The sequence below is a fragment of the Canis lupus genome, chromosome 33, assembly GCF_048164855.1.
Source record: "Canis lupus baileyi chromosome 33, mCanLup2.hap1, whole genome shotgun sequence".
NCBI lineage: Eukaryota > Metazoa > Chordata > Mammalia > Carnivora > Canidae > Canis > Canis lupus.
In genome coordinates, this window is record NC_132870.1 from 26,931,332 (window position 1) to 26,947,094 (window position 15,763).

The window sequence follows — 15,763 nt, forward strand, 5'->3', positions numbered from 1 at the left end:
AGAGACACAGGCAGAGAGAGAAGCAGGCCCCATGCAGGGAGCCTGATGTGGGGACTTGATCCCGGGTCTCTAGGATCACATCCTGGGCCAAAGGCTGTGCTAAACTGCTGAGCCACCTGGGCTGCCTGATACCTGAATTCTTAATGATTATACAACCAGTATACTAGCCCTAGACTCATTATGGAGACTTTAATGTGAGAAGTACAGTTCCAGTTGGTTTAAGTCACTCTTATTTTGGGTTTCTCTGCTATAGGTGATAAATAAATGTTCTATCTAATGTGAATGGTTTCTGACTTTCATTTTGCTGGAAGTAAATTATTATTACTTTTTTCAGTGGGCTAAATTCTTCTCAACAAACCATACACACACACAGACACACACATAATCTGTTTGGGCCAAAAATGAGTCACCAAATATAGCATTCACTTATAAGGAATATATTGTGAATAGCTTTTTACTTTTCATTACCATGGAAAGATGACTTCAACCTTCATTCAGTCTATGGTTCTAAATAATACCTTTGTTAGGACTGTCTGTTCAGTGCAACGGGAGACAGATTTTTTCAGTGCAATTGAGATTTCTTGATAATGCTAAATCTGCCTTGTCAGCTGAATTCCTCTGGCTTTGTGTTGCACTGTGGTAAAAATACATGATCGGATTTCACTGTTAAGGAAATTCTTTCAGCAATACATGTACAGTCAAGTTTGTTGCCTGGATAGCTGAACATGTGGGTTATGAGATTAAAAAAAAGGCTTCAGGACAAAACTTTATGGCAATGCCACAATGTGGAAGTCTAGCTGTTTTAGAGTGGTGAGGCTATGAAGAGTTGGGCTGTTGAGGGCTGATATCACTCTGTCCTTTTCACAGTCACAGTCCTGGTTCTTCATATTTGAGGAGATGGGACAGTGAGGAGGCCTGTTGGCTTGATCTTATTAATGCCACCATCTAAAATGCAGATTCTTGGATATTTCATCTTCACAAGATGAGCTGCAAACTAAAAAAAAAAAAAAAAAAAAAAAAGGCCAAATTTATAGAGGATATACAAAATCTCTATTTCTCCTATTCCATTTTTTTCTCAAGCTGTGAAAGACGAAACTAATAATACTATCACTGATGTATCAATGAATATCATTAATCGAGTTTTTAATATAAATCAAATCACCATTTAACATATTGACAGCTCCTTTATACTATGGAATAAATGTATCTCTTTAGTTCTCTTTTTAAACTTGTCAGAACAGACAGTAAATATACATGGTAAATATTCAAATAGTATTACAGTGAGAAGTAAATTCCTCCTTCCTGTCTTCTCAGTTTCCCTCTCCAGAGGTCATTAATATTACTATTTTTCATGTATTCTTTCAGTGATAGTTAAAATATTCCCAAATCTATACTGAACAATTTGTGACATTACTGTCAATTTACTAGTTATTGCAATTCCATGTATTATGTCCAAGAGAGAGTCCATAAACTTGTAACATGTTTCTGGAGCAACTTCAATGAACAGTTTGAGACCACAAACTTGGAATGAATTTGAAGAATTGATCTAAGAGGTCTTCTAGATGGCTAACAAAATAGGACTTCAAAAGGTTAACAAGACATACATATATCTTCCTGAGTTGGCCCACATCTACCTACCAGGATCATTGGTTATCTTTCTCCATTCCTTTGCCCTTATGATAAATCAGTCCTGAATTACTTGTCAATCCTGATAGAAATGAGATCACTTTAGGATTCAGAGCAGTTTGGTTGTGCAGGTTACCCTTTGTTGGGAACACGTACTATTTCCTACCAGCTCCTGGATATCCTTTAGTTCTTCTTCAAAAGCCCCTCACCTTCCTCCATCTGCCTAATTTCTACTTATTTCTCTACTCAGACAATTTCTTCTCTACATGCTAAGTCTCCAGTACAAACCTCTCTTGTTAGCCCCCAAAATTCCTTGGGCAAATCTCTGTCTTTTGCTTACCGTGTTTATTTAAATTACCCATTTCAGAGCCTGCTTCATTTACCAAACTGTAAACTCCCCTAGGACAGTGAGCCTGTTCTGTTTCTTTTTATCCCTAGTGCCTGGAACATAACATGAGCTCAATATATGCATATTGGACTGAACTAAACTATGACAAATGACATACAACCTGAAGCAAAAGAATGAAGGAACGAAGGGCTTTCTGGAACTCTGGCATTTTATTTCCATTCCCTCCCCTTCGTGGTATTCTATTCTATTCTATTCTATTCTATTCTATTCTATTCTAATCTTTGAGTATTTGTGTCCTCATGTTCTTTTCAATTATTTTGTCATAATCTGATCTCAGATCCCTCAAGAAAAATGAATACCTGCTGGCCGTGCTGTTGGGAATATTTGAAGCCTCAAGTAAGCAGTCTAGACTTTATGGTTCAAAAGCTGAATGTTTTGGTCAGGATAAGTTCAAGGCCTCAACACTGGGGATTCTACTTTATTGATCTGGGACTCAAGAATGTGTTTTTGTTGTGGTGCTGGTCGTTGTCTTAAATAAACACCCCTAGATTCTAATGCAGGTAGTCCGAGTACAATATTTTGAGACATACTACATAAGGCAAAAAGATAAAGGTATCAGTAAGTAGATGGATTGGATATTGCTGGACTGAGATTTTTAACAATCTTCAAAACTACTCACAGAAATTGATCTTAATGCTGCTGATCCCACTGATCTTTTCCATTGTTCTCTGCGGTGCTTTAGTAGATTCAATGGCTATTGATATTTCAGACCCTATACTCTTAGCCACCTGAAGGCATCTTAGTAGTAATTAATGTTGAAGAAAAATAGTGCTTCTGTATTTCAAAAGGTTATCAAGTGAGCTAGACTGCTAATGTGAACTGGTCTTCATACTATTCTTGCCTATTTCTCTTTGAACCTTAGTCCTTCAGAGCAGAGGTGCTAGATTCATCTGCTCTGAGTCAAGTGCAGGCAGCATAGTCCCTGGAACCATATGATTACTGAAAGATCTTTGCTTCATTCTCTCACATGTAACAATACAATTACCATGTAGGCCGCAACTCTAAGATAAACATAGCATTACTGAAAAAATCTTATGGTAAAGAAGTCTTAGCATTCAGTGCTTTCAAAAGACCGTACAAGTCAGAAACAAGTAAGGAAGGACTTCTTATTGTACATTTAACTTAATCTCTCTCAAACTATGCTGTAGAGCTAGAAAGAGTGCCCACAGTTGTAAGGAGGGACATAACAACTAGGTTGCTGTTGAGCTGGAAATGGTAAACGCAAAGTGGGCAGAACAGAGCACTTTGAAACAATTAGAGTGTTGCTACATTGGGGGGTCTAAGAAGAAAAGTAGAAACAGAATACAAGGAGATGGCAAATGTTTAGGTGCCTTGAAAAGCAAGGCTGTGCTTAAGTAAAGAAAAAGCGTCAATGTTGAGTTTTCAGGTAAGGATTTTGAGTTCTGCTCTGCTTGTGGCTGCAATCACCCATGTTAAATACTGGCCCCTAACAGTGAAAGCATGTCTGCATCTTTTCCACTCCTACCATGGCAGCAGTTCCTCTTTTCCATTTATTCATTTATTTATCAAATGTTTTAGTGAGCACCTACTGAGTACTAGGCACTGTTCCAGTTTTTGCAGTGCTTATAGATCAGTGGAGAGAGTAACTAACGAACAAGTAGTATGGCTATTACACAAGCAGAAGTTCAGGGTACCTCTGAATTCAACAGGGGTTAAGGGAGCTGTTCCCCCCTCTCCAGCCCTCTTTTCTTGATGCTTGAAGGGAATGGGAACCCAGATGTGATGGCCACTTTGTTGATCAGATAATACACTCTGTGGCTATAGTTTGAAAGGGAGGAAAGAAAGGGCTATGTACAGGGGTGGTTTCCACTGTGTGAAAAAAAGCCATGCCATTCATGGAGAAGATATGTGGTAGAACAGAGGAGAACCAGGCAAGTAGAGTTCAGGGTCTCATCCATCTTTTACTCTTCATCTGGCAGGGCTTTGGCAGGGTTAGGGTGTTAACACACAGGGTACTGGACTTCAGTGATTAAGGATCTAGGGTAGCTTGCAGCTGTAGCTTTGGGAGAGGCCTGACCTGAAAGAGAAGTCACAAACCTAGACTCACTGAGCAATATCCTTGGCAGAAGTGGCAGGATGTCATATTGGACCAGTGGTTATAGAGCTCTCAGAATCTTCTGGGTGCTTTTAGTAAACAGTGATACCCAAGACCCACTCTAGATCAGTAATAAGTAGAATTTCTTGGGATGTAGCTCCAACATCAGGTTTTTTGTTTGTTTGTTTTAAAGACTCCTAGGTGATTCGATTGTATAGCTAGCATTGAGAATAATTTAACTAGGTAATGGGATTCATTTGCTGGTCAGGTTTGTCTGAGATCTCAAACTACAATTTTAGCAGGTATAGTCTTGTGTGGAGAGCAAGTTACTTTGCACTAAAAATGCTGTCATGTTTGCAGGGCTGGGTTTGTGAGACCAAGTCCTATGTGGAGAGAATGGGGTTCTGCACAACCAGCTGAGATCTATAGGTCAACATTCCATTTGGAGTTGGCAGGGTCTGATATTTGCTGGGATAGGATTTGGGGACTCATAGATGGCAAGGCGGCTGCATTTCTTATGGGAAATACTCCCATGTAGAAAAGGCAAAGCTCTTACATTTTTGTCATTCCTCTGGTTAGTAGAATCTGGTGGTGCTTTTCATTTCTAGGGCTTAGTCAGACACACCTCAAAACAGCACTGTCTGAAAGTGGCAGGCCCTTATGGGTGGCACTCCATTTTGTTTTCTCTGTCTTTCATCTTAGCTTGAATTAAGAGGCTGGCATGTTTGTCCATGGAAGTCAAGTTCTATTATAGGAGGAGAATAAGTGGAGGAAAGGGATATTTTGACCTGCCACAGAGTAGTGTAGCTTAACTAAGGCCAAGAAATTAAGGCTGAGTATGGCTAATATTTAAGAGAAGTACAGAACAGGATCATGTTGTTTCTTATTGGGTGTCCTAGGACGCAGGTTTGGTAGAACCCACAGGCAGCTAAGAAAATTTGGCTTCTGCAAGATTCTGAAAGGAGCACATTGTAGGACAATTAAGTTTCTTGATGTGAAACTTTGGCCTTGTGAGTTTAAGTCTGTATGGGGAACTGGACAATTGCCATAAATTGACTAACACTCTAGTGAAGCTCAAACTGAGGTCTTTTTCTCTTCCATTTTATTTGTCCATTCCTTTCCATCCAAATACTGCTAAATTTGGGATATGGAAATACTACTTTTAGTTGGACATAGAACTGAATAAGGGAACTGGTGAATTATCCTATAATGCACAGCTGTAGTAATTTCATTTTCTTGGTTTTATGGATACGAGTCTGATGCTATATTAATCCTATGTATCCTCTTGACTCCTGCAATTCTGAAAATATGGTGTCCATTTAATATTTCTGACACTGTGTCATTGGGGCTGGACTGGTACTTCATGCAAATTATATACCTATTTCTAAGTTTGGCTGGACAACTCAATAAGTGTGGGATGAAAAAATATGACAAATAGAATATGGGATAATTTCTGTATTTAGAGTACAGTGTGGCCTTGTGTTAAAAATAACCCAAGTGCTGTCTTGTTCTGATTATTTAAGAAATTCTGAGGTCATTAATAAGGGTCTTGATCATTTGAAGGGGTTATTTTTTGTGATTCCAATTAGAAACACAATTGGGAAATTTGGTAGTGTAAAGATTGTATCTTTAAAATTTTTTTTAGAAAAATAGTTTGTGTTACATAAGGGGATATATAAATTAATTGTAGTTTTTTTCTAAATAGCTGTAGTTTTCTTGTTTTAATTTTCGGTTTCCTATACAGTTTCCATTTCCATCTTATCTCTTCTCATTCTCTCTTTTTATTAGGAAAAATGTCAAAGATCTATATAAAAATAGACAAGAATGGTATAATGAGCTCCTAGGTACCCAAAACCCAGTTTCAACAATTACAACTCAGACAATTTATTTCATTTGTTCCTCCTACCCACTCCTCTTGACCACATCCATTATTTTGATGTAAATCCCATCATAAATATGTATCTTTGAAATAAAAATACTTAAAAGATATAACCACAGTACCATTATCACACCTAGAAAATATTAATAATAATCCCTTAATATAATTTAGTAAGTGTTCAAATTTACAATTACTTCATAAATGTTATCTTTTCCTCCATTCATCTATCCATTCATCCATCCCCTACTTATCTATATTTACAATCTGTTTATTTGCATCAGGATCCAAACAAGGTTCATACATTGTGACTAATGGATGTCTTTTAGCCTCCTGTAATATACATATTTATTCTATCTCTTCATTTCTTTGCAGAAAGTCTATTCTCTCTTGAATCTACTCCAATCAGACTTTTGTCTCTATCACTTCCCTAAAATACACTTAGAAAGGTCAGCAAGAATATCCACTTTGTCACACTGCCAAATTCAAGTTTTAAGACTCAATTTGGATCTGATTTGACCCATCAGCATTATCTGACACATTTGATTATACCTTCCTCTTTTCAAAACTCTCTTCCATTGGCTTTCAGTAGGTCAATCTCTCCTAGTTCTCTTACCTCACTAGCTGATCTTTCCAGTCTGCTTTGGTATATTTTCCTTGTCTTCCTGACTTCTGTCCCATTGCTGTTTTCTGAGTTCTCTTCTCCATCTCCATTCTTCCACTAAGTGATATCTAGTCCCATGGCTTTAAGTCTCATCTGTACACTGATGCCTTTAAATTTATGTCTTTAGCCTCTTCCCTGAACTCTAAACTCATGACTCTCTTTCCTCAATATCTCCAGTTAAGTTTTCCAAACTTAACAGTTTCAAAGGAAAACACTTAATTTCTGCTTTTATCTCTACCTCTAAACTTCTGCTGAAGTCTTCCACATATCAGGAAATAGCAGCTTTACTCTTCCAGCTATATAAGCAACAAATATGGATATATATTTCTTTTTTCTACCAAAGCATCATGTAGTTTCTAACTTTCAAAACATACTGAGAACATAATCACTTCTCACCACCTCTGCTATTGCCACACAAGCCCAAGCAATCATTATTTCTTAAATAGATTACACCACATATTATTCTAACTGGTCTTTCCTACTTCCATCCTTGCTCCAGTGGTCTATTCACCACACAACATGAGTGATCCTTTAAAAATGTTAGATCATATAACCTCTCTTTTCAAAGCATTTTAATGGCTCTTGGTTTTATTATTTTTTTTCAGAATAAAATCTAAAGTCTTTACTTTTATCTACGAGGTCCTACATGAGCTGCCAACCTGCAAACCCTTCCTCCACTCCCCATTTTCAGCCTCTTTAATCTCATCACATCTTAGATTATAGCAATAACTTCTTGTCTGACTGCTTCTCTCCTCATCACCTAAAGTCTTTCACTATATGGCAACCATAATGATTCTATTAAAATAAAAGTCATGGGATGCCTGGGTGGCTCAGAGGTTGAGCATCTCCCTTCGGCCTAGGGCGTGATCCTGGAGTCCCGGGATCAAGTCCCACTTCGGGCTCCCTGCATGGAACCTGATTTTCCCTCTGCCTATGTCTCCCATGAATAAAGAAATAAAATCTTAAAAATAAAATAAAATAAAATAAAATTAAAATAAAATAAAAGTCAGATCATCATTGTTTCCCATGTTCTAGTGGCTTTCCATCTCATTCCAAATAAGGGCTTTCCTGATCATCTTATAAAGAAAATAAGCCACTAGCCTTCTTTCCCCTCATCCTACTTATTTTCTATTTCAGCATTTATAACCCCTTGATATATATTTACTGACTATAATTGTAAGTATATTGTAAGCTCCATGAAAATAGAGACTTTGTTTTACTTACTACCATTTCTCTAATGCCCAGAAGAGTGCCTAATACACAGAATTTGCTCTAATATCTACTGAAGAACTGATTCATTCATTCAAGAAATGCTTTTTGAGCATCTACAGTGTGTTAGGAAGTATGCTTGGCACTGGTTAAACTGCTTTATTGCCAGCAGAGAAGGAAAAAAGGATTTTAGGAAAATAGTAAGGAAACTAATTGGATCTGGTAAGAGTCAAATATTATTTTCTCTTATTCTTTACTAACAGAGTCTTTGCTCAACTCTTTTAAGTTGAAAGAGGTAAGATAATTTCTAAAACTTATGTTTTTAAAAGGTATCTACATAAGAAAAACAATTTATACAAAAATATTGATGATGAAGTTTATGAATATGTAAATAATAAACTCTTGTGTAATTATTTTGCTGTAGAAGTCCACAGAGTAGTCAGATGACAGTTAATTTTATTTCTAGTTCATTTCCATAGTTCAGGAACTGAAATAGATAAAATCATTTGAAAAGGATGCAGTGGAAGTTTTACTTTCTATTCTTGGGCTCCACATGACTTCTCAGCCTCTGTTCTCTCAAGAAGTTTGGCAATTTCTAGTGGTATGTGGGCCATTTGTTTGTGAAAAACAAGTAAGTTAATATTTTCATGTGCAATGTTAAATTTGTCTTTTTTTTTTAAAGATTTTATTTATTTATTCATGAGAGACAGAGAGAGAGAGAGATAGAGGCACAGACACAGGCAGAGGGAGAAGCAGGCTCCATGCAGGGAACCCGACGTGGGACTCAATCACACCTGGGTCGAAGGCAGCGCTAAACCAATAAGCCACCCGGGCTGCCCTCTTCTTTGTCTTTCTTATATGTAAGTCTAAGAAATCTCATGGGGGTTAAAGGAAGATAATTTAAATTTTTTAAAGTATACATTTTGATTAGAAATGGCAACAAAACTAGATATTTCCTGAAGGCAGGGGTGCCTGGGTGGCATAGTCAATTAAACATCCGACTTTTGGTTTCAGCTCAGGTCATGATCTCAGGGTCATGAGACTGAGCCCCACATCAAGTTTGGTGCAGTACAGAGTCTGCTTGAGATTCTTTCTCTCCCTCTTCCTCTGCCTCTCTCCCCACTTATGCACACACTCTATAATAAACAAATCTTAAAAAAAATTTCCTGAAGGTGCATGATATCTCAGCATACTATAAGTCAATGCAACTTTTTTTCATTGTTTGCTTTGTTGATATCCCAATAATAGACCTTTTCCTCCTCACACGTCAAAATGTTTTCCTTTCTTCCTCTTCCATTTTCCTTTGATCTCTTGTTTTCTTTGTTGATGTCCTCTACCAATCAAGTGCTCTAAAGCAATTTAAAAAAAATTATAAACTTGGGGCATCTGGGTGACTCAGTCGGTTAAGCGACTGCCTTTGGCTCAGGTCTTGGGAATGAACCCCACCTCAGCCTCCCTGCTCAGCGGGGAGCCTGCTTCTCTAGCTTCTTCCACTCCTGGCCACTTGTGCTCTCTCACTCTCTCTCTTTCTCTCTCAAATAAATAAATAAAATCTTGAAAAAATAAATTTGTAAGCTAGTTTATAATGGAGACAATGGATTTATACAGTTTCTTGAAACAAATTTAAGCATCTTTAAAGGGTCTTTTGGCAGTCTATTGTTAAGCCGATTACCTGGAATTTGTCTTCCATTCTGGAATAATGCATTTATAAGCTATTAAATTTAATTACAAGAATGAAAAACCCTACTTTTTTTTTGTATTGTAAAATACTAAGGTGCTTATTTCATATGTGGAAGGATTGTACGTATACACATCCTGTTTTAACTCTTTGAATTCTAGTCTGAACTTCTAAATCCTTAACTGATGTTTTCATACTCATGTCCCATTAGCACTTCAAACTCCCTATGTCTAAAATTCATCAGTCTCTCTAAATCTACTTTCTCTTCCTATCTCTGTTGAAGGTATCAGCAGTCCCCGCTGTCCCCCTGCCCCGACCACCACAAAACCCAATCTGGAAATTTTAAGGTTATCTTTGACTTTTAAAGGTTTTTTTTTAAGGTTATTTTTTACTTTTGACTTTGACTCCATGCTCATTTAGTCACAAAGCTGTGTCAGTTCTCTCTGTGCTTGTCTTGGATCCATTCCTTTTTTCCATTCCTCTGCTCCTACTCCATTTTAGATCCTAATTACTCTTGGATTAGTTCCTAAATGGTTCTTGTGCTTTTAGTTTTTCCTTTTCCATTTGCCTGGCACTCTGCTGCCTAAACAGAGCAATTTGGGAGACCCTCAGAAATCCTGAGACCCCCTAACACTATTGTGTAGACTTTTTTCTTTCTAAGGGCTATTGTCCTCAGGCAAGGTGATTCAAGATCTCTGGATCCTTTTCAAGGAATAGCTTGCTTCTCTATAGTCAGGAAGGACAATATATAATATCCAAAAGTCCTTACTGAAAATTTCATTTTGATAATATTGTCTAAAGTTTCTTTGTATTTTGGGATCCCTGGGTGGCGCAGTGGTTTGGCGCCTGCCTTTGGCCCAGGGCGCGATTCTGGAGACCCGGGATTGAATCCCACGTCAGGCTCCCGGTGCATGGAGCCTGCTTCTCCCTCTGCCTGTGTCTCTGCCCCCCACCCCCCCTCTCTCTGTGACTATCATAAATTAAAAAAAAAAAAATTAAAAAAAAGATTCTTTGTATTTTAAGGACAAAAGAAATTCTTCATTTTAGATTTATGCTTATTTATTCTTTATATAAATACATGCATCTATTTACATGTAAATTAGAAATTAATGAGAAGACAGTCTTTCAGTGTCCTGAATAAAGTAAGAGAAGATAGTGACAGAATGCTACCAGATGCCTTGAATCATATAATAAAAGCAGTGAGGCCATTTCCCCTATGTTCTTTGGAAAGTTGCAGGGCTTTGCCTATAATTCTCAGACAAACTCCTGTTTCCTTTTCTCCACAGCCATGATAGCTTTGCTAAATGGGGGCTTAGAAACTATTTAGACAGTGGGAGATTGCAAACTTAAGACAAGATCAGCATAAAGGCAGAATCTGGGAAGAACCTAGCATGGAAATAGACTGGGAACATAGAGAAATTCTTTAACTGGTCTCTAGTTTTTGGTGTTTAAAAATTTATATTTTATTGGGATCAAGGGCAATGGAGAGGGAAGACACCAAAAATAATTTGCCAAATGACTTTCTAAAATACAGCTGGTATAGTATCACTTTTCTTCTTAAAAACCTTTAATAGTGCCCCATTGCTAAACGTAAACTCCTCAGTATAGTATTCAAGGCCATCTATTTCCAGACTCCTCACCTATCTTTCCAGACTTGTCTGTAGCTAAAAAAATGCTCTTCAAAGAAGCCCTGTGCTTTCCAATCAGCATGTGCTATTTGCTTTGTCTGGAATATTCCCTCCTGACGATGGCTCTCCTCCCAAGACATTTCATTACTGAAATTCTACTCATAATTCAAGGTGTATTATCATCTTCTCCATGAAGGAACCCTTCATTTAACTGGAAGAAATTTCTTCCTTCTCACTGATTTTCTAGAACTTTAATTATAAATTTCACACAGCACATGCTACATTCTGCTTTGAGTTTTAATTGGTTGTATACATGTCTTATCTTCCTAACTAGAAGTTGTTGATGGCAAGAGACCATGTCTTTCTCCTTTTTGTTTCCTCATAATAGTTTCCATCAGGGAACTGGAGGGTATTATGCTGAGTGAAATAAGTCAACCGGAGAAGGACAAACATTATATGGTCTCATTCATTTGGGGAATATAAATAATAGTGAAAGGGAATAGAAGGGAAGGGAGAAGAAATGGGTAGGAAATATCAGAAAGGGAGACAGAACATGAAGACTCCTAACTCTGGGAAACAAACTAGGGGTGGTGGAAGGGGAGGAGGGCAGGGGGTGGGGGTGAATGGGTGATGGGCACTGAGGGGGGCACTTGACGGGATGAGCACTGGGTGTTATTCTGTATGTTGGCAAATTGAACACCAATAAAAAATAAATTTATTATTAAAAAAAAAGTTTCCATCAGAAAGAACTTTCCATCAGAAAGAACCATAAGAACTTAATGTTTGTTTTCTTGAATTAAAGTAGTAGTTGATATTATTATTTTTTCTTTTGCCTTCCCCTTTTCACTAATTTCTGCATATGTTCAGTCTATAGTAAATTATTATTTTTCATGTGTTCATTCATTAACTTAGTCATTAATTCAAACATCAAATATTTATCAAATGCTTTCTACTTCAAAGGCATTATGCCAGGAGCCAGGAGTACAATGAATATAATCCTTGTCCTCAGAGAGCTTGGAGTTTAGTTGGGGATACAGAGAAGAGGCAATTAAAATGCCATTTGATAAATGCTATATAGAGCCATCATTTATGGTTGTACAAATTATGTCTTGCATGAGAGAACCTGGAAAAGAGCATGAAATGTAGCCCCTCTTTTCTCTTCCAAACTTTGTGTCCTTACCTGTTGCTGTGTGCCGCTAAAGGAAGGATGGGTTTTTAAATAAAACACACAGAAATTCTATATATGATAGTGGTCCCATTGTCATTATAAAAGTAAAAAAATATCCTATGAGCCTTTGGCAAGGGTACTTAGTCCCAGACTTGAGGAGTTAAGATAGAGTTCCTTGAAGAAATGGTATATAAACAGTCTTTTAAGACACATGGGAATTACCTAGGTGAACAGAAGTAGGAAGAATGCTCCAAGTAGAGAGAAATACAAAAAGATAGTACATAAAGAAATACAAGTAGTTCTTGTAGTGGAACCTAAGAGGCTAAGGGAAGAGCTGTGAGGGATGAGCTTGTTTCACAAAGCAGAGTCCAGATCATGAAGGGCCTTGTAAATCGTGAGTAGGATTTGAATTTTATTTTGAAGGCAACAGAAAGTCACAGAGACATTTTGACAAGGATCAGTTTACATTTCAAAAGCTTGCCCTAGTTGTGGTGCAAAACTGGGGGAAGGGGATTGCAAGTCAGGCATGAGGTACTGGTGATCTGAGTTAAGACAGGTGGGGAGTAGGGATGAGGGAATTCCAGACCTAGTTAGCAAGGTGATAAGACAAACAATAATTTTCTATATAATTTGTCATCACTAGTTGAGAATGTGAGATAATTCACTATTTCATTCAAACAGACTGGGTGGTATAGAAAAAAATGTAGGAACTTTGTAGTTAACACAGAGTTTGAGTCAGGGTTCTGCCACTGGTTAGCTGTGGGATCCTGGGTATGTCACTTAGCTTTTGTGGCTTTAGTGTCCTCACCTGTTAATATGTAGTAATATATTGAGTAGTATACTTGAGTATTGTTGGATTAGATATAGTATGTATAAGTGCTTGATTCATAGTAAATAGTATAAGCTAGTTTTCTTCTTCCTTTTCTCTTTCCCTAATTGATCCATTAATAGGAGAGCCATTTACAATACCTCACAATTATACAGATTTAAACTTAAATAGCAGATTTGTCTCCAAATGGGGTATCAGGTAGGGTTTACAGTATTTATGAACTGTTTATAAAACAGTAAGTGCTACTGTTTACTAGGTTACATATACTGTGAGCAATTAGATGAAAGCTATTTCAAAAAATGACACATTTGTACATCACTTTACAGGTAATTTTAATTAGTTCAAATTCTAAAACTCATGATGGACTCTTGGTTTAAAAGTTTTCCTTTATACTAATCTAATTTTTAATTTATGATAGTTGATTGTGTTTATCCACATGGCAGTTGGGATCTAGTGTTTATCCATATGGCAGTTGGGATCTTCCTATAGATTTACAGATTAGGTTTAACAATAGCTTATACTTTCAAAGAAGGCCTCTTAAGAATGGCTATGTGGAATTTTTTTTTTTTGGAAAGCTGATATTAAGAAAATAGAAAAAGTTTTTAGACATGACAAAGTTTTTTTGAAAACAGTTCTTATTCTAATAGGAAAAAAGGATACTGGCTTATATTAGAAGATAAGCCTCTTCTGATAAAATTTCATCATCTAATATCATCATGTATCAGGAGCCCTAATGAGCCTTGTGGTACATTTTCCTTTGATCTGTGATATTTGGGACCAGAATTTCAGCAACAGATCATTTATCAACTTGTGTTTATACTAGACAACTGAGAACAGTAAACCCATACTGTGTCTTAGCCACTGGCCATATTATACACATAGTATACTATGCTCTGAAAAGAATGTATACAATAAAAACTCAGATTCAAAACAGTTGGGGCTATGATGGATCATAGCCAAGTTCCAGCCTCTGTAGGTCAAGTGGGAGGGCAACTATGGTTAGTTTGTTAATCAGCCACAGACATTCCTGTGGTAAGGAGTAATTAATTAAATGGTGGGCCGTGGAGGGCAGGGTGGGTACGTAGAATAACACATACTGAGAAAAGATAACTTTCATCTTGTGACAGGTCATGAATATAAGGTGCCAGAGATCACAAGATTCAGATGATGACTTGGCAGTTTTTCCTGAAAATTGGAAATGTGTTCCCTCTGTCTTTTTAAAAACTGCTTGTACACATAATACATCTAGTAAAGATGTTTAAAAAACAAAGTCTGGTTAGGTGTTTTAAGGCTCCCACGGTGCTTTTTACTTCACAAATCCTTTGAAAAGTTATGAGAACAGGGACTCTACAGGGCAAGTTTTAGCTGGGTGGTCTTTTAAAGTAAGTTATCCTCCATCATTTAACAAATGTTATATGGAAGACTTTTCACTGTTACTTGTAGGTCTCATATTATGTCTAGTGTGTTCAAGCCACATTAATATCTAAAATGTTTCCTTATAATCTGATATAAACCCAAAACATTTGCTGACAAGAAGGCAAAGAATAAGCCAGGAAGAAAGCCAACTTTAACCATAGCCAGTGCTTATGGGTCTAAAATGACCAAGAAAGAATTCCTTGCATATTTGGAACTCATAAAAGAGATTCACTTCCCATTCTTTACCAAAATGCTTAAGGCACAATTATAAAGAGGCCTAATATATTTTCTGACAGGTAAGAGATCTCATACAAAGAGGTTTAAAAGTATTATATTAATCTGAAGACTAGGTAGATACTATCTGGAGCTAGTGAAGTTTACTGTGGGGACAACATATGCTGAATTGGCTCAAAGTGTTTTCAGAGTCACCTAGTCCCCTCTGAGCACTCTTGCCAAGGGATGACAATGTGGAAGCCTTACATTACTGTAGTACAGACCGACTTTCAACCTAACATCCCAAACCAAATAACACTGGCTTCCAGAGGAGGGTAAATAAACACAAATGGACGGTCATTTTTTTAGAAAAATAGCTGCAACGGCATGCTTTCCTTTTACGAATATGATTATTTGCAGTTGATAACATGCCATTTTATAATTTTAATTCTTACTTGGGTATGTAGAATGTATCAGGCACTCACACTCTTTAGTCCTAGAACCTCCACCAAAATCATCTCTTGTCTAGGTTTCTAAATCAACTGTTATTCGAAAATATATGTTTGGCTCTTTTCTATTTTTTTTTTTTGTTTTGTTTTGCATTGTTTTATTTTAAAGGAAAGAATAATAGCAATAATAGTACACAAGGCTGATTACTGTCACTGGCTCTTATGTTCTCAGATGAGTATTTCTTTTGATGACAAAAGAAAAGCACTAATTTTATGCCAAGAGTAAGGCATTTTAAGGGAAAGACAAGATGTTCCTCATATTTTCTAAAGGGTTGACAAGACAGTGTGAAATGCAAAGATTTCATTAATTTCTTTCTTAGATAACCTTTAGAATGTGGTACACTGGCAGGGATGAAATTCTTGTGGTCTTATAACTACAAAATATAATCTGGATAGGGTAATTATAAAGTCTTACACATTTCAGTGACTAATACAACAATACAATATTTAGTGTTTTTCTAAAAGACTTAGTAAAGGTAGAG

At 36.9% G+C, this 15,763-nt stretch overlaps 1 protein-coding gene and 1 long non-coding RNA gene across 8 annotated transcripts in view; one reads left to right on the forward strand and one right to left on the reverse strand.

The window, feature by feature from the left end:
• Positions 1 to 421: 421 nt before the first annotated feature.
• The window catches only part of TBCK (TBC1 domain containing kinase), a 222,120-nt gene continuing 206,778 nt past the window's right edge, over positions 422 to 15,763 (reverse strand). For all 6 annotated transcript variants that reach the window (XR_012023194.1, XM_072810106.1, XM_072810107.1 and 3 more), the window contains one exon: positions 422 to 994. Coding sequence is in view for 5 of the 6 variants with exons in the window: in XM_072810106.1 (XP_072666207.1) it covers positions 884 to 994 (111 nt within the window). In the remaining variant the exon portion in view is untranslated. The remainder of the gene's footprint in view (positions 995 to 15,763) is intronic.
• The window catches only part of LOC140623645 (uncharacterized), a 55,218-nt gene continuing 41,714 nt past the window's right edge, over positions 2,260 to 15,763 (forward strand). The window contains exon 1 of one of the 2 annotated variants that reach the window (XR_012023195.1): positions 2,260 to 2,371. This is a non-coding gene — a long non-coding RNA (uncharacterized lncRNA). The remainder of the gene's footprint in view (positions 2,372 to 15,763) is intronic. The other variant, XR_012023196.1, reaches the window with a different exon arrangement.